At 38.4% G+C, this 25,116-nt stretch overlaps 1 protein-coding gene across 1 annotated transcript in view; it reads right to left on the bottom strand.

Annotated features, from left to right (window-relative positions):
- Window positions 1-25,116, bottom strand: part of LOC139712452 (adenylate cyclase type 5-like) — a 175,365-nt gene that overhangs the window by 30,103 nt on the left and 120,146 nt on the right. Inside the window, exons 5-6 of the mRNA XM_071624268.1 lie at window positions 19,340-19,467; window positions 3,002-3,160 (exon numbers count right to left, since the gene is read on the bottom strand). Of these exons, the coding sequence (XP_071480369.1) occupies window positions 3,002-3,160; window positions 19,340-19,467 (287 nt within the window). The remainder of the gene's footprint in view (window positions 1-3,001; window positions 3,161-19,339; window positions 19,468-25,116) is intronic.

The raw sequence follows: 25,116 nt of genomic DNA, 5'->3' as shown, positions 1-25,116 counted from the left end.
TTTGCCAGGTGTCCACAGCAGAGAATGACAACATACATCTGTTTGCAAAGACAACACGCACAACTCAGGGTTTGGGATTTGAGTCGGCTCTGAATGCAGCAGACTGCATTCTTGCATTCATCATATCGTTTTTAATTAGCATGGAGAAGTCTGTGTTGAAGAATGGGAGAAAGAGAGATAAGGTATTATATAAGGAGATATATGGATGGATTAAGAGGTAGATATATGGATAAATGAAAGGGTACATTCCGTATATGACTATAAAAGCAGACAAACTGACCAAAATGTAGGGACCTAGACTGATGAAAATAGATAATTAGACAGATGGATGATGTCAAGTGGACAATATTTTAATAAATAAATGGTTGGATATAGAGACAGACATATCGGTAAATAGAGAAAGAAAGAAGTGAAAACCTTTTTATGTTTCCCAACACAAACTTATTAAACACTGCACAACTTGAAACAATTTCCCCCATTCCAAGGTTTGATATGAGCCGATTTTGCAAAAGGATGCATTTCCCACAGACATCTGCCAGAGTATACTTTCTTGGGACTAGTCTTCAACGGGTTTAGGGAAATTATTCTCTCCTATAAATGCATGTGCTCACATCACACTCATGAGTCTGTGGTTTCATGATCTGGAGAATCAGCGTCAAGGTCGACCAAAAGGAGAAAGAGAAAAAAGTCATTGTCACTTGACACTACCCTGCTAAGAATGTGTCAGAGATGAGGACATACTGTCAAAAAAAGGAAGGGAAAAAAAAAGGTGAGAACACAGAATGAGAGTGAACTCATTTGAACATTAACTCTCTTGGAACCATCGCTGTCAGATATCACTGCTGTCTAATGCTGTATATTGGATATGTAGCGGGATTGATAACTACAGAACCTCGGCTATCTGCCAGCTGAAAATTCACTATCTCATGTCACCTGAATAATACCACATATGTTTGTCAATTATTATGCTGTTAATCATTGCGTATGACAATAAAAATACTTTCAAATTTGTTTCATGCAAATGTGACTTCATCCTCAGTGTGTCAATCATTTAACCTCTGCTAATTTGTGGATATTATAAAACAAATACAACCTCTCAGTTGATCTCGTGTCACCTGTATAACACGCCTGAAATTTTATCTACATTCAAGTGTGCTCACCTGTGTTTCGAAACATAAATACCTTCCAATTTATCTCCTGTACCACCCCAATTTGTCTACCACTGTGTTTCTGCCAACCTGAGTATTATAAAACAAATACCACCTTCACATTCATCTCATTTCACATTAATAATATTGGCTACATATTTTGAAAAGTATTGGTCTTTGTCTCACCTGTGTGCCATGAAACAAATACAAACCTCACAGATTATCTTGTGTTAACTGGATAACACTATCTTTATAGTTAGTCATTCACTCACTGGTACAATCCTGTCAATTCATCTCATGTGTTCTGGATAATACCACCTAGGCTGTCAATTATTGCACATCTGATCAACTGTGAATTATAAAACAAATACTGCCTCTCATCCCATCATGCATCATCTCTTGCTTCAGTCGTTTTATAGGCACATCAGATGAGAAGGATCAACATTCATACTTCCCAAAACAGGAAGCACATGCGTGATGAAAATTGAAACATTCCGCGTCCTAGTTTGAGAAGACATTGCATGCCGATATAAAATCCATTTCTTGGGAGTGAAAGCTCTCAAAAGTAGGTCGCAGGAAATGGTGTCAGCCGCGAGTGAGATGCTTTCGCCGGCTATTTTGTTTCAAAATCGTGTGAGTGAAATACAATAAAGTTTTGCCTGCGCATGAAAATCATTGATTCATATCACCTGGGGATTTGAAAATCGAAGTGTGCGCTTGCCCTGATAAGTAACATAGGTAGGCTTTTGCCCAGAAGCTAGGATAAGACAATTTGTTTTCTGTTTCTTCCGCAAATGCCTTTATTTACTTTCAGCTATCAGTTGGTCGCTGGGGCAAAATCCTCTCCTTTCCATAAAAACATTATTCCATTAATTCACAGCTGCAACATGGAAGCTACAAAAACCAGATTCGACAACTGTCCCCCACCCCCTCGACAAAAAAAGAAGAAAAACACCATCAGAAATTTGCCTCAGTATAAAACCATGTGAAGCATGATCCCTTCACTGCATGCTTAGTGGCATTTGTTCCCAACAAATATGCCAGGCTAAGTATCATGCTCATCTATACTCAAAACTGATCACCTCAAGATTTTACTTAAACATGAAAAACAAAAGCAAAGGTCACAACCAATGCCTCACAGCATAACTCAAGTTCTCTTGTTGACATTTCATTGCACATTGTGTCTAATATATAATGGCTCAGGCAATATACACATTTCCCTTCCCCCCTGAGGGCAACACACACATTTTCCTTACTTTCCTCAGGGCAATATACTGCATGTCCCCCCCCCCAAAAAAAAAAAAATAAATAAATAAATAAAAAAAAAAAAAAGAAAAAAAAAGAAAAAAAAAAAAGATAAAATAAAAAATCAAAACTGGACCCTCCGCAATGATAACTTTAAAAATAGTATATCAATTCCCATACAATTTCCGGGAATGAAACTGTAACTTATTACCCACATCTTACAGAAAAGCCTTTTCGATTTGCTGCATTGGTCAAAGAGAAACGAGGATCTTTGAAGAGCATGTCAGGAATCCCTTGCCTCCAAGTTTTGTCCATTGTGTTCACAGTTCCCAGAGCATCCGAGTGCTGAACTTGGAAGAAATGAACCCATGACATGCTTTACAATGATCCACATTTTTCTGTGACCACTTAACCAAATTGATTGGAGTTTTCTGCAAAATGTAGGTAAGAGGTTATAGTCTCATTCCCTTAAATAGCATTCAGATTGTTTAATCATTGTGAAAGTTATCAATTTTTGGGGGACATACTGTACACTTTTCTCCCCCTCCCCCTGAATATACATTCCATATTTCCCTAATCCCCCTCAGGGCAATATACTCTGCACTTACCCAGGCATGCCTCCAGCCTCCATGATGTTGGCCAGCGTCACGTCGTTGGACCAGACGTCGAACTGCCACTTGCGCATCCCGAGGACACCGCAGTGTACCTTGCCAGTGTGGATGCCCACCCGCATGTTGACGTCCACGTTGGTGACCTCTCTGACCAGCCTGGTGCATCATGAGAAGATTAATCAGAGGAGAGGAGATTTAATAAATCAGTAGTCTTTTCAATTAATCAAGTTCTACCTTTTATGTGCTATGGGAAAATAATTAGAATGGAGAATTTCAAGATTTGATGGGATCTGGAGCGACGGACAGACAGATGGACGAGCCGGAGGCACAGCGGCTCTGACATCGTTCTGGAGCAGAGGCATGGGAAAGGATTCTGAGTCACAGATACATACACAATGAGAAGGTGGCAAGATGAGAGGCACTTCTTTTCTAATCATCATTCCTTTATCAATTAACAATCATAGATAGGCAGAATCAATGCAAGAAGAATGAATAATGGAAGGAGGGCATGAATTCAAGCATCATGTGATGTATGATGAGGAAAACAGTGAGAACAAGGAAGGAAAATATGCCAACTTTGAGTTCCTGTGTGTGCTATATTTTGCACAGTGGCTCAATTTTTGCAAATTTCGCCAGTCAGCTGGTAATCATGAAGTTAATAATGCACCAAAACACTGCCTCCTTCAGGACAAATACAATAGAAATTGTCTTCAAGGTGAGAAATAATCAAGTTTGGTTCCTATAAACGGAATATAATTGTGTCTAATTCTTTCGCTGTGATTCTCAATCGCAAAAATAACCAGTTGGGAAATTGTCTTGCCTGTCCCGATTCCTGAGAAGCAAAATGGCGTATATAGTAATCAAAACACACAAGTATGTTTTTTTGTTGCCTTTCTGAAGAGATTTCATGTTTCATACAACAAACAAGTTTTAAGGTAGGTTGAGTTATCAGCAACACTCTGGAATATCACAGACTGATGCAAAGCATGTATCAGCTTCCAGAATGCTGTCCAAATTTTCTCCTCTTTAACCCGTTGAGGAAGAGTCCCGAGTATACTCGGGCAAGTGTCTATGGGAAATGTGTATCATAGCAAAATCAGTCCGTCCTCGACGGGTTAGAGCTGATTATAATCTACCCTTTCAGGCAGAACATCAAGTGCAGAGAAAGAATGCACCCAATTAGATTCACTTCCAAACACTGCAGCACATTCACCATGTACGGTCATAGACATCTGAAGAAAGCACCCACCGTGATTCCTTCACAGACAGGAAAATGAACAGTCTTCTTTTATATATTTGCTTTGAACAGGATGTGATATTCTCACAACCCTTCTCACAAAGTGCAGGTCTCATAGAAAAAAAAAAGGCATTAGAACACGATTGGTTTCACTGCACAAAGTGAACTATGACGTGTCTGGAGTCTGAAACCAAGTTGATGGTGAAACGGAGCTGCAAAAATGCTTAAAATAGAATGCTTTCACCAAGATATGCGACGCCCCGTCTTGTCGCATATTGGAAGAGCACAAATGTATATAATGGTTGCCAACAAAGTGTACGTGTGTGTGACTGGCTACTGGGCTTAAAGGTGGAGTACAGATTTGGGAAGAAAACATGGCAAACAAATATATAAATGTTTCATATTTGCTTTCCTAGCACTGTGAACATGGGATATTTCAAGATGTGTCAATTCTCGCAAGTAACTGCGGATAACAATGCAAGAGTTAAAATGCTCCTCAAAACTTTGCTCATTGCAAGTTTGTCCACTTGAGGCTGCTCTCTGTTGTCAACTATTAGGTCAATTTTTAAAAAACATGAATGGATTACAGAAATGTAAATTCTAGCTTTAATCTTTGTGGAAAATGGTAAGAGATATGAATACTTAATGTCCAAGAACTCAACCATACTTAACAACTATGCAAAACTGAAACAATTCCAAAAGTGTACGATTGTATGTCTAACTTTTACTGAAGCTTGAATAGGAGTGAGAAAGTAGCTCAAGGCAGAAGGGACGAGTGAAGAAGGAGATACGACATGCAGGATATCAAATTGTCTCCTACAGACCGAGAGAGACTGAAGAACTAATGGAACTTGAGACCAAGTTTCTTGCTAGGAGGCGAGAGTCCACACCATCTGACAGCGGTGTGCTGTCTATTTGATAACACACATTATTGTGCAGTAGAAGTGCTTTTACCCTGGTGAAATAAACTGTGAGATTGAGAAATTATACCCCAATAGATGGAGAGATGGGAGGGGGGTGTAACTTAATGGCAAGTTCTGAGGCGAGAGGAAACATTACTGGTGGCCACATTCTTGTCGTCAGGGTGACCTCAATGTCCCCCACTCATGTCACCCTGCTTGCCGAGAGAAGCACCTCATGTAGAGGTGAGAGAGTGTATGATTGCCTCTTGTCACCCATTTTAACCGGACGTCTCGAGATGTTATCGAATGCTCCGGCGAGACTTCTCTCTGAATATTCCTTCACGAATTCAGGGGGCGATGATCACTCCCTCGTCTGCACGAAATGCACTGAGAATATCACAGACATGAGTGGTTTATGCGGACATGTTTAAAAGAGCCTGAAAATTACATTTTAGTACAAACATACGTGGAAGGTTAATAACCATTCCAACACTTTAATGTAATATTCATGATTTCACAAATATAAATTAGAAACAAAAGAAAAACAACAACTGCTCTGGTTCTATTACTGACCCCTCTGTGTCCATAGCCATACTCATGTATTTGTGAAATCATGGCAATACTGTATACGCCGAATATTTCGTGAGGATTTTATTTTCGCAAATTTCGCGAGTCAGCTGCTATTCGCAAAATTTAAAGCACGCGAAAATATTTATTCTAATGCCGATATGAATGTGACGTAGGCATACATTTCTCCATCAGTACAGGACCCCATGATCACGAATTAAAAAACACTCGCGAAATTGTTAGGAAGTTCCGATTTGCGAAAATTTAGACTCGCGAAATATATGGCGTATACAGTATTATGAAAAGTGCAAGTTCTCTTCAGAATCTATGAATGGGAGTATACTGTACTTCCTGTCTAATCGATATGTGGCTTACCGATATCCATCTACCACATGTACATCGCTTTGAGTATCTAATTGGGATACCGCACTGTTCCTGGAATCAATGACTGCATACATTTTGTTTAAAAGGATAGTACAGTATTGGTGGATTTGAGGATTGGGCTTGTAACTTTTTGCGAGATACCAAGAAACCACTTAAAAAATAGTACAGAGCATGCCATTCTAAAAGGAATTAAAAGTTTATTTGATGAAAATCAGTTTAAGAATTCCTTGGGCATCCAAAAACAAAGTGAAACAAAGCCATTTTAATAAAAGGTACATGTAGGCCCCACCTCTTATTACAATTGCTCTGTTTTGGATATCTCAGCCATTTCAAGACCAATTTTCATCAAATAATCATTGAATTCCTCTTGGAATTATATGCTCTTTCACATTTCATAAGAAGTTTTTCATTATTTCACCATAAAATGTTAGAAAAGAGAAGTAAGGTCTCAACCAAAACTATATGATCTCTTTAACATCATGTCCAAAATACTGTGTACATCATACACACATGAAGTTTCTGTGTGAAGTGTTACAGGAAAATAAATATACATGTAAATGCAAAGTTTGACGAAATCTAAAAGTATGTTCACAAATTATGCATCTTTACAGTTTCGATGCAGCCATCTTTGAATAAGAAGCCTTCTGCAGGTCATGATGTCATGTATGGAAAAAGATATAGAAAGATAAAGAAAGCTTTCTCATTCATCTACAGGTGGGGATCCACAGAAAATTAAGGTACAAATTTGGGATGATTTTCCTCACATAAGGCAAGCTTTATAACTGGTATCACTTCACTAGCAAGGGCAATGGAGGCAGCTTCCGTCTTGCTGACAGGTAGCATGTCTGGACTGGCAAGCCTTTCAGACTTGAGTCTTCTTTTGATCTCCGAAGTTGAATAATCAGGAGTTTGTGTGCCTTGCTGATGAGAGGAGTAAATTCAATGCAGTGTGTACTCTTTAATATGAGAGGTGTAGAACAGCGATATTAATCCGTTGAGGACGAGTCCCTAGTACACTCGGGCAGGTGTCTATGGGAAATGCGTGTTGTAGCAAAATCAGTCCGTCCTCAATGGGTTAAAAGTCTTATACATGTACCAAGATACTTTGACGTGTGCAGCCATTGTGATACTGTAAAACACAATATTTTTGCAACATAAAATTATCACGAATTAGAGCCGACGGCCTTCTTCGCGGCATGAAATTTTTGCGAGTTGCCTGTAACATTCAATGCGTATAGTGTAGACAAGAATTTTCACATGCATTTTAATTTCGCGAATTCTGGCTCTTGCAAAATAAGCGAAATTAAAATGCCACGAACATTCCTTCTTTCACAGTATGCCCAGCCATTAAAGGGAGTGAATTTTTATAGTGTTGCTGCTACTTCATTTGGTGTGCCTGGCCCAAGGAAAAGCTTTCTTATTTGTTAGGAAGAATGATGGCCACAAATGTACTGTATGCAGAAAAACACACCTGAATATGTGTAAATACACTGATTCATTCAGTGCCAAAGAATTCTTGACATTCCACCCAAGATGCAGTGAGAATTTCCATTTATCTATTCAACAGGTGTATCCTGTCTCTAATCCTCCTGGATTCAGGACTGCAGGGGTTTTTCACTTGACAAACTGGTCATAAATATTTCCTTGGCAGAATTCCTGCATAGGTTAATGACTCCTACAAGCATGCACTGAGCATACCTGGTGAAGCTTTGGGTGCCCAGAGAGCCCTAGAATTCTACCTGAGTGTGGAATCAATGGAGGGAATTGAACATCATCCCCTCTTCAAGCTAGACTTACGCCATCAACCCCTTCTATCACCTGACAGCAATCCACTTAGCCACAAACGTGATCGCTTTTACATTGCTCCCCTCCACACACACAATGTCGGTACTCTGTTGGACGCTATCCGTGACCCCCGACGACTCCCCTTCTGAAGCGGTTAAAGACGGGAGAAAATCCGTCGGGGTATCACAATCGGGCCGCTGATAGATCCTGATTTGATTGAATCGGCGGGTCATTACGCCCCCACGTGAGCCAAGCCGCACCTATTCAGCGGGCGAGTGGACGTCGGTTGGCCTGATTCGCATCTAACGAGCGCTCCATCATTCGATACAGTCTCGTTTGCTGAAATGCTGTCTGAGCAATGGATGGTGAATTACATCAAACTTACTCTCAAGCTCTTAGAGTGGTTCCTACTGTACTAAAATACTCAGAGCACTCCTCTTTTCTTTGCTTTATATTTTTTTTGGACTCAGTGTTAGCCTAGAAAATATTCTCAAGTAACATACTTTTGGTGGATCAAAGAGTGAGCAAGGAAAATCTTCATCCTTCGACAGAACACCTTCTAGACCTTAGCTCTTTCAGTCGTTGACATGGAATTGTCTTCTTCGACTGAACTCTACAATTTCACAATTATTTTCCAGATGGGAGGAAGAAGGGTATTGATGCTGTAAAAAGTTCACAAAATTATCTTTCTTGTCAAAAAGTAATATGTTACAAGGGAAAATTGGGTTTAAAGGCTCGTGCCTTATGAAATGAACTCTTCTTAAAATGAAATAGTTCATCACTGGAGACTCTACATTATGTAAAATGTGCCACAAATAATAATATCACAAAACCACAATTTCATATGCATGAATAGGCTGTTTTGCACATATGAGCACCACAAGGTGGACCTGTGCGCTATACAAGTCACTATTCTTAATATTTATTATATATTTATGGAAATTTACATAGATTTCCTCCTAGGGAATTGGTAACAAACTACGGCTGAATCTACAGGTGTTATTCAATTGCCTCTGTCAAATATACAGTATTTTGACATTCAGAATCTGATCCTTAAACGGGCAACACATTACATAAGATTCACATCCCTTGATAGGGGTGGGGACATTAATGAAAATATCTGATCTGCACAGAAGTCATGAACTCAACCATATTCACCTAATCCTTCTCCAACATAAGACATACACTTGCAGAGTAAAAGTTTTTACAGAGTTGCGCGTCTAAAGACAAAATGAGGGTTTCTGCGGCAAAATTTGCAGTGGGACTGGATGTGTTAAAGGTTAATTAATTCATCAACTGTCTGAGGAGAGGAAGTCTGTGGCAAGTTATTGATGGAGAGTAAATACCTGCACAGTTCTTGCTGCTCGGATTACGGCTACGTTTAAGCCTCAATCCACAAAAACAAAACCTGCAAACAGGGTGGAAGGTTGAAACCAGGCCAACAAACTGGCCAGACAACATCTCTCAGACAGCTAGTCTGTGCCGGTATCGATTCCCCCCCAAAAAGATGTCAGCTTATGATCAGGATGTCGGCACTGGGGGAATAAAATCTATTTTGTGGCTGCTTTTCAATGCTTTCTAGCCTCATACAGCACGTGTGTATTGTTTCCTAAATCAGGGTCTGATGACATTTGTCTATTCTAGCTCAGTGGCTAGTGCCAAAGTTCTGCCATGAAGGGGGTTCCCCAAAAAGAGTAATTGTGGTCTTTTACCATAATCTACATCACTATTTTCACATTTCAGTCATAACCAAGCAAGCAAACACCCCCAATAGTTGCAAATCCTGGGGGGTGTTTCATCAACGTTTGTCAGCGCTGACAACTTGAATCACCATAGTAACAGTCAGTGACCAGAGCATCTCAGCCAATCAAAACCAAGGATTTTGCTGAAATTGTCAGCGCTGACAAACATTGATGAAACACCCCCCTGGGCTCCGCTTTCCCTTGCTGCTATTAAATCTTTATGTGCCATGGTATAAACCTCCTGTGTGCCACATTATTCTGAGACACCATGCTTTGGGAAAACATTCTGTTTACAAAATAATCCATTATGTAACTTTTTTTGGATTTCTGTTCAGCTGGGCCTGTAGTGAGCAAAATTGTAGAGAAAATGCCAAGTTTTGCTTTGATGTAAATTGTAAGACAATCTGTTTTTGCTTTTCTTTCAAATGACCAAGAACTACATTAATGTAAACAGGCATGACTTTTGCACACAAAATAGTGACAGAAACTTAGAATATACACATAAATTCAGTAGGGAACACTGCTTGCTAGTCAATCACCGCATAAAATGCAAGCTCTATGTGAGAGGAACGAAATTGCAAGAAACGGCTTTCATTGTACTGTGGCATTTGGCGATTTATCGATCGTTTAGGGCGGGTCTGCGCATTTGAGCAGAATATGCGAGGTTGGCACGCCGTCGACTGAGTCAGGCGTGCTCGTGTGGCACATAAGAGAGTTAACATGGAGACATGGGAATATGAAGAGATGAGCAAGTGCATAGTCTGCTATACCAAATAATATGTCAAGTGAGTTGATGATCCAGTTTTTCTATGAGACTTCTTACTCCACGTCTACAGTAGATGTGAATATATGTATTGCAAGATTACCTGACAATTTTCACTCGTAAGTAACCGCTAAGGGCCTTAAGACTAATTCCCAAAGAGCCGTCAGATATCATACAAACTTATAAGCAAGTTGTTCAACATTAATTCTTCAAATCTGGATATTCTTAATTCTCAGGTCTGTAGGCTTTTCATATGATTTGTCAAAATGTGGGGGAAAAAAGGGGAAAAAAGGGAAAAAAAAGGTTACCTATAGATTGAATAGTTCAGAGAAAATCGGCTTTAAAGTTTAGATGCATGCAATAAAGCATGCACGGGATTATACACTTCTGCAATGTGGGTCAATTCCATACACCAGGGGCCTGTTGCATAAAATGTTTAACCTGAGAAAAACCCTGGTAAGAACTGAAAACTTGTGTTAGTATGATGCTGTCACTGAAATTAACAGAGGTTGAAAATCAACCTGCATTTTCTCAGGTAAGAAATTATATGCGACAGGCTGTAGGGCAATATCTTTCATAAAACCTATTAGCTCCAAGTTTACATTCTAGGACTTAAGATTTGAGCAGGAAATAGTTTCAGTATGGAACTTCAGCTTGTTTCTTTCTTTAAGGATATTGACACTGTTATCCTTCAGTAAAACAAACAAAAAACAAGGTAGCAAACAAACAAACAAACAAACAAACAAACAAACAAACAAACAAAATCCCAACAACTCAACATCCAATCTTCTATTAGCATCATATGGTGACTAATTACATTGGGATAATACACACTGTTCAGTGTGTTTTCTTCCAACGTATTGCATAGACCTATCCATGCGATTAACATTTGGAAAAACCTGGCTACTGTGTAAGCTATTATTTTTGTGTTTATTTATTTTTATTTTTTTGCAAATTTAATGGATCACTGCTGCACTGTGAATTTAACAACACATGAAAATGTCGCCATAGGCTAGGCTACTAGTGCACCTACGTGTATGACAGGCCTCAGTGTCAAACTGGGGAAAACAAAATCTTGTGAAAATGTCTGTGACCTCCCCATTTGCGAAAATATCTGTTCGTAAAATTAACAGCTTATACAGTACTACATGCAGCTCATTGATAACTAAAGTTCACAAAACAAGAATGGCAGTCTCAGTTTTCCTTGCAAGAAGAGAAATGAGTCAAACAACTGCATTACTGCATTATTTAAGAATGCTATAACCACCATTCAAAGTGCGGTATTCAACAGAACAATACCTGAGGATATGTAATTTGGTGATAATGGATGAAATCTGTCCATGCTTTACATAATGAACTATAAGCGGGCTGACTCCGCCGGGACACCCACAGCCATATGACCAAATGCCCTCGATCATCCACACATGACACTTTAATGACCGTGCGCCTCAGCTTACACGGCCGCAGCTATATCTCACAATGGCAAAAGTCCGATCTGGGATTTTCATCTTTCCCTCCCCCCCAAAAAAGAATGAGGTCACCATGAATATTCCGGTCTCAAATTTCAAGAGCCAGTCTGAGCGTTGTCCGTCAATTTTTCACCACCATAGTGAGCGCACCTCCGTGGGAAAGCAAGGACGTCGGTATGTTTTTAATTCAGATCACGCCTGTACCATTATGAGACAGAGTAATCCCGTCAGTTTACTGCCCACTTAAAAGGGGAAGAGCGTAAGACAATCAGATTATGGGTGAACCTCTGACTTTAAGAGTCATGCTCTTCAGCTAGTTTTTCCGCTTTTTGCAAAATTTCAAACGAAATCCTACCCCAAAGAGAGCCAAAACATGGCATTACGAGAGTGGTTAGGAGGCAGTCATCTTATGAGAGATGTTGTTTTTCCCCACATAAGAGGCTTTAATGCACTGCAGGTCATCTTACATAGGGAGTCTAATGCAGTATGAGGGACACCTGTACTCATATTCCTCCATTAACCCCTTGCGTACATTAAAGTTAAAACATGGTTCTCAGATGGGCTCAAAATTCATCTTCCACCATTTGGAATATTTGCTTGCTACATAACAAAAGAGTCTACAAAGAAACTTCTCTAGCTGACAGGATTTGCCAGGAAAATGAGTTATATTATAGTACTCTGAAATTAAAAGTGTGAAATAATAAAAGTCGGTGTACGCGACTTTTATCCCGAAGCGCCCTCTCAGTTCAGCAGTGGGTGGGTTGAATGTTACTGGAATATGATGATCCAAATGCGCCCTAGCATTGGTATTGAATCACATGCAGCCAACAAGCTACAGATGCAATTCACTCTTGAGCGATGGATACTGCTGTGGCCTGATACATTGTAATCATATATTACATTTTTGAATTAAAAAACATCATGTCTCAACCACAATTGGGAATGCTTGGAGATAACAATACTTGTGGCATAGTTTTGGGGTAACATTTAGCATTTTCGTCCTTGGCCGAGTTTTGTAATCACAGCATCATTTCACACATTCTTCTGCACATGCCTTAATTTCAGAACAAAACTTGACAGTTTCTGCAGTGACATGGAAACCAGGTTTTCCGTTTAACCTATTAGAAGTCAAGCATGGTAAGTTTATGGGAACTGCATAATCTAGAAAGAAATGGGTTAAACATCTACAACTTGTGCAACTACCATTATTTGTTTGTTTATACAGTCTTGTCGGCAAAGTTGGATTTTGGGGTCAAACCTTGGTTCACTGTCAACCAAGTGTTTGTTGATGGCTTTACCCTACAAGTACATATTTCAAGGTGCTGAATCTGAATCTGGATGATGGTACTAGGTAACACCCACTTCCATAATCCAACTTTCCGTCAAATTAACAAGTTCCCTTGAATGAACATGTATCAAAATCTCTCTCTCTTTTTTTTTTTCACTGCAGGACAGCAAAACAGTTCAAGTGCAGCTGTAAGTGACACTACTGCTCAAATCTTGCTCGAGTATGTACACCCATGATTTCTTTTGTCACGGCTACTACTATAAAAACATAGATCAATTCAGTGCTTATTTATGTTGATGTAGGGCAATTTGTCAATCAGTTGCTATAAAAACATATTGAAAGAAGAATTTCATGAATTTGAATAATTACGCAGTACCCGCTGCATGCTATAAGGATTTGAGCCAATGCTTGCTGTTGGGCGGAAGATTGGTGGTCTAGTGGAGATGACGCCTGTCCAGAGATCCAGAGATCAAGAGGTCATAAATTTGAATACTGCTCGAGTATGTACGTTAATTATTATTTTTTTTATCATTGCTACTACTAAAACACTGATCAATTCCATGCTTATTTACATCAATGTAGGACAATTTGTCAATCAGTTGCAATAAAAACATCTGTACGGAAGAATGTCATGAATTTGAAAATTACCCTCCTTATTTTTTTTGATAGATATTTATAGAAGTCTGGCTAATACAAGAGAGCATGTAACATACATATATAATAAGCTGTTCAGGTCTACGCTGCGATATTTGCGCGTAAGTTTGAGATCTTCTACCATGCTGGGGCAAATGCTACTTTGTACAGTTTACCTTGCCCTCCTCACATGCAGCTGAAACACTAATCCAATTCTTGCAAGAGAAAGCCAACAATCTAAAAATGCCATTTAAGGCTCAGCTTTTCCCCCATGCCACCAGGTACATGGAAAGCTTTGTACGAGTAATGTCTTTCGTGTCTCAACTGTCAAGGTTTCTCCGGAAGGAGCAACAGTTGTGTCAACAGTGTGTATGTCCTGATTTTAGCACCCTGCAGCTAGCATCCAAATATTCACTTTGCACACATTTCTTCAGGCTATCCTCCTCAGTGGATAAACCCAAAGAGCGAAATCGCTTTTTTAGAGCTCTCCAAATTTTCGAGGAAAATTCATGCCCTGCATCAGTACAGTGTACTCCCATTATAACCAACATGGTTATAACGAAATTCTGGTTACAACAAAGTAAAAATGCACCCCCCTCCACAATCATCAGCTATATATCTTTGCATATGTTATTTGTTGGGTTATAACAAAGTTTTAATTTAATGAAAGAAAACTGCTGGTCCTGTGACCTTTGCTATAATGGAAGTCGACTGTACATGAATGCATGGATGCAGTTAGAATGAGAGAAAGGGCCTGAAATACATCTCCATGAAGCTACTTGGTACACAAAAGGGTAGGAACTTTGATACAAGGGCGTGAATTAAGGCATTCCTGTACATATACTTTTGAGTGAAGAACTACAATGTACTCCATGCTAAAGTTGATATTGGTAAATGGTGTAAAATAAAAAATGCAGAATAATCGCAGATTTACTAAAGTTTAACTACAAACTTGAAGTAGCACCAAAATTTTGCCATTTAAATGTTTTCCCAAAACCGCAATCTTGGTCCACAGCAAGTAGGTCCTACATCAAGGTGGTGATGTTATGACCTAACGAGATCCCCATTTCCTCACAAACAAATGTTTCCTTTATTTCCTGTATCAATTCAAGTTCAAGATGAAGAAGTCCGATCCTTCATCCCAAATTATTAGGAATTTTATAACAATTCAGTAAATGGTGACTTTGTGGGGGGGGGGGGGGGGAGGGAATAGAATATGGTTGTTGAATCAATAACAAAAAGAGTAATATTCCTGTGTTCAATCAAGTTGAATTTTCATCACCTGGTCTACTAAATATTGCATAGAGTCAAAATCTCAAATTTGTGAAAAACATAACATTCAAAAATTCCTTGATCTCTTTTTCTGTATTTACAATTTCATGACAACTTTCAGTGTTCTGTGTGTATGACTTCATCAATGCCAATTTAAACAAAGTGCAATTTCACCACTGCTAAGAGCTATAAAATTGCAGATGAACTACTGGTTATGTTGGATGTTGAGGAAAGTGCAAGGGACAATTTCTGCCCTTTAAATCACTTCAACTGTTTCCCAAAATTCATATACACGTGTAGCTTCAAAACCGATGCACAAATATCAACTCATTTGTAAACATACAGCTTGACCCACTTTCGAACCCGAGACGCTGTGCTTAAGAGGCAACAGGGCGTGCATTTTTTGCAAGTTGTCGGTTGTAGGGGTGAAAATGTACCCTTTGGTGTGGTCAAAAGGGGGGGGGGGGGAGGGGAAAAAGAAGATGTGATCTGAAGAAAGCCTGAACAACAACAACAACAACAACAACAACAACAACAACAACAACCTTAGTAACAATCTCAACCTCAATGACAGCAGCAACAACAACAATGATAATAAAAAAACAACAACAACAACAATCCCATAACCCTACTGATGGAAATAAGTTATTAGCTGGTGCAATAAAAAGTGGTTGGTGGTGTGTGCACCCTGCTTGCTATCATAACTGTCATTTTCTGTGGCTTAGATCTCCTCTAACTGGGTTTGTCTGACAATGCTCACCTAATTCTTCTTTTTTCTTCATATCTTGTACAAATTTTTCCTGTTTTGCTTTGTATATCTTGTGCAAAAGCAAATAGCTACAAGGTACACTGTAATTCAGGTATTCCTTTATAGGAAAGCTTCAGCAAAAGAAGCAAAAGAAGCATAAGAAGCTCCCGCACAACAAAGCTTCAGTTTCAGTTAGGGGGCCTAGGTAATTCAAGCTGTGCTTTTAATTTAGCCTCCCCCTGCCATTTTGGTTCTTAATTGACTGGTTTGTATTACCTTTTGCGGTAAAAGTATTTGTTAAAAAAAACCCAAAACAATCAAATTAAAGTTAAGCTTTTGCACAACAAAGCTTCAGCTTCAGTTATTTTAATTCAAACCATTTTGGCATATATATGCATTGTCACGTGTTGAATTTTCGGGGGACTAGGTAATTCACGCTGTACTTTTAATTTAGCCTCCCCCTCCCATTTTGGTTCTTAATTGACTGGTTTGTATTACGTTTCGTGGTAAAAGTATTTGTTTAAAAAAACCCAATCAAGTTAAAGTTAAGATTTAGCTAGCCACTTTTGTTCTTAACACTGTTTTGTTTAACCTTTTGTGGCAAAAGCATTGTTTTTAAAGTATACATTTCCATTATCTTATTTATGTTGTAAGAAGACAAAATGTTATCGTATATAAATAATCATTGTATTCAGTTACGTTTGTCTCTTTGCCTTTGTGAACACAAAGAGGAAATAAACTCAAATCAAATCAAACAAATCAAACTGAAGTTCCAATCTCTGCTAATCAAAGAGTTTGCTGCTGCTCAGAAAGGTACGATACTATCAAGAAAAATCAGCAAAAATACACAAACGTCGCAAAAAAAAAATCTTTACAACTTTCGTGGGCAAATGGGCATTTCACAAAAGAAAAGAAAATACAACTGCAATAAAGAGATATACAGTAGAAACAGTGGATGGCTCACACAGCATATAAACACAAAGCAGATAAAAAGTTGCGAGAGGGGACATAACCCAGTACTTTGGAATACGAAGAGATATATGATGAGTGTGGGAAACAAAAAGAAAGGGTTTATTAGGGCACCTTAATCTAATTCTAAGCATTTTCTTCAAACTGGGTTGTTTTTTAAGTCCACATCCAACTGAATTTTTGATTGCACATGGCTGGGAACTGATAAATTCAGATGCCAATATCAACAAACCAGCTTTATAGCTTCTTGGGGGTTGATTTACATTGGAGTATACACAAGTCAGTAAAAATGCCACATCCCATCAAGAACTGCATGGAAAATAGCAATTATGTGTCATACCAATTGCCCTGGCAAATTTGATAGGGGATACACAGATAATAAAGCAATCCAAGGTATCTGGATTGTGACATCGTATCCAAGAAATTCTCTCGAAGAAAAGAGCTGGCATCATTCACTTGGCGTACAGTACCCGAGCAAGAACTTACTGTCGGCTGAGAAGCAGAAGGGCACTATCGTAATTTAAGATTTGAGCATAAAAATAAAAACGAAACAATCAATTTTTATGAAATAAAAAAGTTTATTTGATCCAAAGTGCATAAAATAGCATCCTTGTGGTTTTAATTTTACTGAAAATGAAAATTACTTAAAATTGACACCATAATATAAAGGACATTGATCCGTACAATGTGATACCATTAATTCAATACCCCCCCCCCCCCCCCCCCCCCCATTGCGATAACAGCCTTCTCGTTCTCATCTGACGTTATGTTGTCGTTGGGGTTTTTTGCTCATTTTACGAAATATACAAAGAGGGAAAATAGACTGCTGAGTATGATAGCAAAGGAAAGATTGCCATGATGTATGGGCTCAAGTATTAGAGAATTAATTGAAGAAAAACCAAGATATCTATCATTTACCTCTTTGCCATCATTTTCATTTCATTTCATTTTATTTCTTATTTTTTGCTTGGGAGTTTGGGTCACATCTGCTGATAACCCCTGACATGCACAGCTCTAGGCCCGTCAACAATTGTGAGACTCATACTGATTTGAAATAAGGGTAGTCTTTATCAGTTGTGACATTAGTTGAATTCACTGCAATATTCCTGCGTGTCAAGTGAAGTAAAGAGCTCAAATCAATCATCTTGGTACAAAACATCTGGGGTGCACCCCTAAGGATTCCCCTACAAGAAACGACGTGGGGCAGCACTAAGCCTGATAGCATAAAACTGCAAAGATTGCCTTCACATATGCAGAAAAAGTGTTCTCCGTGATGGGATGTCGGTGCAGAGAATTGGCAGCCAGGCCATACTGAGTGGATTTAAACCCTATTACAGCTCAGCATTAACACGTCAAGCGGAAGCTCCCTGGGGAGATTTTGCAGCGGAAATGATTAGCTTGTAATCAATATATTGGCACCTTTGCAATTCATAACATGTCTTACATTATTTTATGAAAGCTTGCATGATGGAAGATGAAATTGAATAGATTTATGAAGTGTGTGCACAAAATCAGAAAGAAATTAAAAAAAAAACAATTTTAAGGAGATACTAGAACTATTATCTTCAATAACGTGTTGCCAATTCAACAATCAGTCATGAAATCTAATATTTATGAGGCTTAAAAAGTTGAAAATCCTGCGACCATTAAAAAAAAGATAAGACACTTTCATGAACACCCAAGGGGCTCAAATGAAAGGAAATTCTTCTCTCTACCTCATTGTGAAACATTGATAACGACTACTAAAAATCATAATGACAAGATACACTTAGTACATCGCTAAACCTCAGAAATGTGATTCTGGGGACTTGATACAGGTACATGTAGGTAAACACAATAATCATAGAAACATTGGTGTGAAACATAAAGTTGCATGGAAAGTTGAAGACAATGTCTTGAAGAAAATAGGTAAATGACCTCAAAACAAATGTGATGAATGACATCATGGCATATATATGCCGGGTGAACAACATAATTGTTTTTTTTTTCCCAAGCTTGTGTCATGTGCACATCCACACGAAGGAGAAGAAGAAGAAGAAGAAGAAGAAGAAGAAGAAGAAGAAGAAGAAGAAGAAGAAGAAGAAGAAGAAGAAGAAGAAGAAGAAGAAGAAGAAAACACAGGTGTCACGTACATGCTGGATGCTACATGCTATTCAGAAGTAATGATGAATGGTGCACAGAAATGACTTTGACAAAATGCCAAGATGGAAACAGATTCAATGAAAATAACATTCTGGTAATTTATCGAGTACACAAATGTGAAGTTACATGGAAAATCATTGAGGTCACGAACTATGGTGTTTATGTCATGATTCCCAAGAGCATACATATAGTTATCTTTACCCACTCCCAAAACTTTTTTTGTGGTTATTTTTGTAAACTTTTTCAAAGTTGTCAATATTTTGATGATATCTCTTCCGATCTACTGTTCATCATTGCACTGCTATTGAATTTATTATATATATATATATATATATATTTTTTTTTTTTTTTTTTTTTTTTTGGGGGGGGGGGGGCTAGATTTTTCTCTAGACAATGAAGAAGAACTGCAAAGTGAGTGGAGTGATGTCACTTACGAGATAGCTTCGATCATGTCGAGGCCCATCTCCACACAGCAGTGGCCGTGGTCTGGCCGAGGGTCTGGCAGGCCGGACACGCAATAGTAGCAGTCCCCTAGAATCTTGATTCTCAGACAGTGGTTCTCCTGCATGGACAAACAAAATAACAAACAAACAAAGAAACATGAAATAGTATAGTGGTCTTGTTAAAAACAAATGCACTGTGTTCTGAAAACCAGCCATTGACTTTCAGCAAGACAGAGATCAAAGAAGATTCATACTGCATATGAGCAGTATCAACAAAGAAGAATTGCATGAATGAGGATAGGCAGAAGGTGATGAAAAAGGAGAAGAAAGAAAAAGAAGGTAAATGCCAACTAAAAGAAGAATCAAAGTAGGAGGAGCAGAAGAAGAAAATATAGATATAAATACAAAGGAGAAGTAGTGCAGTACAAGACTTTGAAAATAAAGAAGAAATAAAGGAAGAAAAGACAACGGAAAAGAAGAATACAAAAAAAGGAAGGAGGTGAAGAAGTTTAAAAGTGATGGCAGGTCTGGGTGATGTCATAACACAGAAAATAGGTGGTTCTTCAGTATGATCAGTATTCAAGTCACAATTGCACAGAGCACAATTGGAGAGACATTACGCTATACTGGGAATATCAAGGGACAGCGTATTTGTGACCGTGCATCACAAAATCGACAAAAAGTCGCACTCCCTGATTTTACATGAGGTGAAATGAGTCAATGTTATATCCTATGATGTGACTGCCAAAGAGATGATAATCTTTTGATTCATGTTGGGAAGTATCTGATTTGTTGATGTGTGATTAACTTTTGTAAATTCCAGTAAGTGTCAACTGGTACTACATCCTTCATGTGAAAGGCCTCAAACAGTATCTCTGCTATTCCAGAAATGCAAAATGCAATTTAATGAGAGTATTCAGACAGGAATATGTTGTATAAATCCATACGCTGTATGTAGTATTTCAAAACATTGTTTTGATATACAAGGATTTATGATGTATGTTCATAGACACATCAAAATACGGCCGAGGAGACCCATAAAGGTGTTCGATATCCATACAACAAACGCCAAGTCACATGATCATAATGGCCTGATAGACATACTCATTAAAAATGCCATACACACTTATAGTAATGACATTCAGGTGGTTGAGCTGTTAGTATTCTGTGCTTGATTTTGCTCACTGATGGGCTGTTTGGATAAAGTGCCTCTTCTCTAATGACTTTCCAAGAGAGTTTCTATTAATCCAGAACAACAGGATAGCAATTATGATAGGGTAATGTCATGATTCTGAGAGATACAGTGTAGGTAGAAGTATGGTGTACTGTAACAGCGATTATTTTTGCACGAGTAATTTTTCACGCTCGACCAAGTGAGATGAATTTCACTTGTTTTTAATTCTGCGGCATCAAGACATTGCATTGGGGTACACACAGCAAGCAAAAATATTTGCATGCTTTCATTTTTTTTTCATGCTAGTTTCTGGTCATGTGAAATATGCAAAAATTTCCACTTTTACAGTTGATCAGACTTTGCTTCTATGAATTACATTGTATCTATTCAAAAAAAACAAACACTCACTGAAGGCCTTTTCTTGTGATTACATAGATAATTGTCACACATAGGACCCCCCCCCAAAAAAAAAATAAAAGGGAAGAAGAGCTTGTGAAACATGCATGTAGAAATTAGCGAGCAAATTTCATCCCTGCAGTCAAAACTGGCCACATAATAAGTAAGGCCCCAGCACAAACCACAGGAAGGGGGAAAAAAAAGAAGAAGATAAAAAGCAACTTAGAGAGAGAGAGAGAGGCCAAAAAAAGAAACCCAAAACAAAAACCACCTTAGGCTGTGCATCTAACCTTCAGAGCTCCCCAACCCTATGCAAACACACAAGCTGCGCTTTCACAACATTTTGCAGGCGCCGTTCCCTCTCACATGCATTTCTCTTTCATCCACCCCCCCCCAAACCATCCAACCTCATCCCATCCCTCCTCCCTACATCAAGCAGACTGTACATTCACAAATATTCAGCATCTCGGCGGGATGCACTCAACCATACTACTTCTCCCCTAATGGAAGGGGGGAGGAACTTTGACGGAGATAAATTTGCCAGGGGTAGTGGTACTCCAGCCGGGGACGCGGAAGACGCGCGTTACTGTGTTACCGGGTCAGGATATAACTGATGCGTTGCCACGGAGCCGAGATGGTATACCCAAAGGTCCCTTTCTTTATGACATCTTCAACACAAATTAATTTTGTCTTGTCTGCACTGAAAACAAGAACTGAACGAGGATGAATTCACAACATCCATGCACAGACTAGTGGAATGCCCTACTACTCTTCCGGCCCTGGCATTTATAACTATTCCGCCTCAAGAATCGCATTCATTCTCCACACGTAATCTTTGACCCCATTTACACTACAGGCTTGGCCCAGGTTCAATTGCTAGGCTCGACCCTACAATTTGGGGGTATTTACACGCAGAAAATTGGGCCGCAGCTGAGTTTGACTTTCTCAATCCCGCTTTTGTGGTGCACGACAAATAAAAAGTTAGAACTTTAAGCCTATACTGACATAAAAATTCTTGAAAGGTGATGAACTGATAATTTTTAGTGAAAGGGATATATACTGTGATGAAAATAACAGTAAAATCTATTTAAAAAAAAGTAGATAACTGGGAAGGCTGTAAAAACATCCCACCTGAAATAGTAAAAGAACACAGTTAAGAAGATAGTGTAGATGCTCCTCACTTTCCCTTGGAATTCAGGTGCATTGGTAATAGGTACACTTTGTTACTACCTAACCTACACGTACTTAATACTAGAGGTGGGCTATAGAGGGTCAATTTTAGGTCATGTTTTCAGAACATGCTCATCACACCTTAGTTTGATGACTTTTCGCCTACTGACACCATTTTTGAAAAAAAGAACGAAAAAAATGCAAAATCCGGGGTGCCCCGGCCGAAATCGTAAAAAATCCAAGATGGCCGCCGTTTCGGCTTTAAAAAGACATTTTTGGCCATAACTCGGCTATTTTTTGGTCTATTGTGATGATTTTGGTGTCTAACCCCATGTTTTAGGGGTCAAGGAAATGGATTATCATGATAATTTTAGTGTAAAACCTAAGCTTCTACATGAAACTAACCTTTTTCCCATATTTAGGGTTGAATTTCCTTCTCCTTTACCCCTACCACAACCGCCATTTTTTGGCCTTTTTTCCCGCATTTTTTTCAAGTCATGTTAACTACCATACTTTTGATAACAAGTTCTAGCGATCTGTTTTTTTTTTCTACCGACAATACAGCAAGAAATAATATACAAATAACTTACGGTATACATGTATGTATCATGCCAATACTGGTATGCGGCTGGTGCATTCAGAATGCACGGTAACTGTGGAACCAGTATTAAATACTGTATAATCTGCTTTATAGTGTCCATTAACATTTTGGTCATAAGACCTTTAACAATATAAATATATAAACATAATATTAAATAATAACAAATAACTTGTGGTTTACATGTCTGCACATATTGGTATAGTGTGGCTTGTGCATTCAGGATGTATGGTACATTGTACAGTGTAACAGAAGCCAGTGCTTATACTGTATCTGCTTTGTAGTGCTGATAAACATTTGGTATTCAGACCTGTAGTGCATGACACATATGTAAACCATGTATAATGTAAGTTATTTGTATATTTCTTGCTGTATTGTTGCAAGAAAACACCACATTGATAGCTAGAACTTGTTATTAATTAGAGTATGGTAGTTAATATGACTTGAAAAAAATACGGAAAAAAGTGCAAAAAATAGCGGTTGGGGTAGGGGTAAAGGAGAAGGAATATTTATTATTATATCTATTCATTTATATTGTTAAAGGTCTTAGGACCAAAATGTTAATGGACACTATAAAGCAGATACAGTACAATACTGGTTCCACAGTTACCATGCATTCTGAATGCACCAGCCACATGACCAGTATTGGCATGACACATACATGTATACCGTTAGTTATTTTGTATATTTCTTGCAGTATTGTCGGTATTAAAAAAACAAACAGATTGCTAGAACTTGTTATTTAGAGTATGGTAGTTAACATGACTTGAAAAAAACACAGAAAAAAGTGCAAAAAATGGCGGTTGGGGTAGGGGTAAAGGAGAAGGAAATTTTAACCCTAAATATGGGGAAAAGGTTAGTTTCATGTAGAAGCTTAGGTTTTACACTAAAATTATCATGATAATCCATTTCCTTGACCCCTAAAACATGGGGTTAGACACCAAAATCATCACAATAGACCAAAAAATAGCAGAGTTATGGCTAAAAATGTCTTTTTAAAGCCGAACGGCGGCCTTCTTGGATTTTTTACGATTTCGGCCGGGGCACCCCGGATTTTGCATTTTTTTCGTTCTTTTTTTCAAAAATGGGGTCAGTAGGCAAAAAGTCATCAAACTAAGGTGTGATGAGCATGTTCTGAAAATGTCACCCTCTATAGCCCACCTCTATTAATACCCAACAAGTACTGGCACGATTTCCAAACAAGATTTGTGCGTGCGATCATGTACTGCACGAAAACTAATGAAAGAGCCCATAATTATGTAATGAACATAAATTTTGGGGCCGAGCCTCTGTCCGGGAGCACACAGAAAAATTGTGCAGCTCATACTAGCTTGGGCTCTGTATGAATTGGCCACAGTATACACGCACGACTGTTTTTTTTTTTTTTTTGTGGATCCCTCCATTTTCTCTCAGAACATAGATAATATAACAAGTTTGGTTTGAAACTAAGTACAGTATACCATAGATGCTTTCAATTTGTTAGTTACCCCAATTTTAACTTCCAGTCAATCAGTGTGTATTCAAGATCATTTGTAATTTTCTTAAATTACATTGTATATCTATATTGTATGTTCTGTGGAAGGAAATGAAAAATGAATTGAACTGAACAGAACTGAACTGAGCCACAGCTTTGGTGTGAACAGGGTACGTGCTTGCAGTGGGGCATGATCGAGAGAATTCTGCTCCTATACAGCATGTGTGGTCTGACACCATCTGCTGTATCAGATTGACTACACTTCCAATGGAGTAAACACCATCAGACATACACATTAAAAAAACAACAACAACTGTTTATGGCTGTATTTGTACACACCATGGCAGGGCTGCCACTTTCTGCAGAATGGAAAAACTTTTCAAAACACGCTGAAAAAACATATTCTGGAAGCAAAGGTCAAACTTCCAGTCTAAAACAGTACATGTACGATCATACATATGGAGTATACTAAATCAAATTCCTGAAAAAAAAAAACCCACCACAAGCTTATCAGTTAAAAAAAAAATATTTTAATATTTTTTTATGAATATAGCTGTTATAGCTCTTTGGCAATCTCAAAATGAATACTGTACCAGTAATACTGTGTTGGATATTATACAGAATATGGAGAAGGTACTGTAAAAGTGGACACTTTCACGCAAATAATTTTTCATGCTTGGCCTGCTAAGATGAATTTTGTGTGTTTTTAAATCTGAGGAATCAGGACATTAATTACTGGAACATTATGGCATGCACCCAGAAGCTAGCACAAAATATGCGAAAATTTCCACACTGTAGAAATTTCCACTTTTACAGCAGTCAGACAGGTTTGCTTTTTTTTTTTCAAAGGTCAATTGTGAAGTCATCAGGAAGGGGATACACAGTGTAATACTCTTGATCAACGGCAATTATTTAAAGGCACATGGTCCTGGTGGTTTAGTCGAATGCGTACGCGA

The sequence above is a fragment of the Diadema antillarum genome, unplaced genomic scaffold (assembly GCF_040938485.1).
Source record: "Diadema antillarum isolate AM-2024a unplaced genomic scaffold, OU_Dant_1.0 seq00001808_RagTag, whole genome shotgun sequence".
Taxonomy (NCBI): Eukaryota; Metazoa; Echinodermata; class Echinoidea; order Diadematoida; family Diadematidae; genus Diadema; species Diadema antillarum.
Note: the sequence above shows the minus strand (reverse complement) of the source record. Positions and strands in the feature narration are given on the sequence as shown.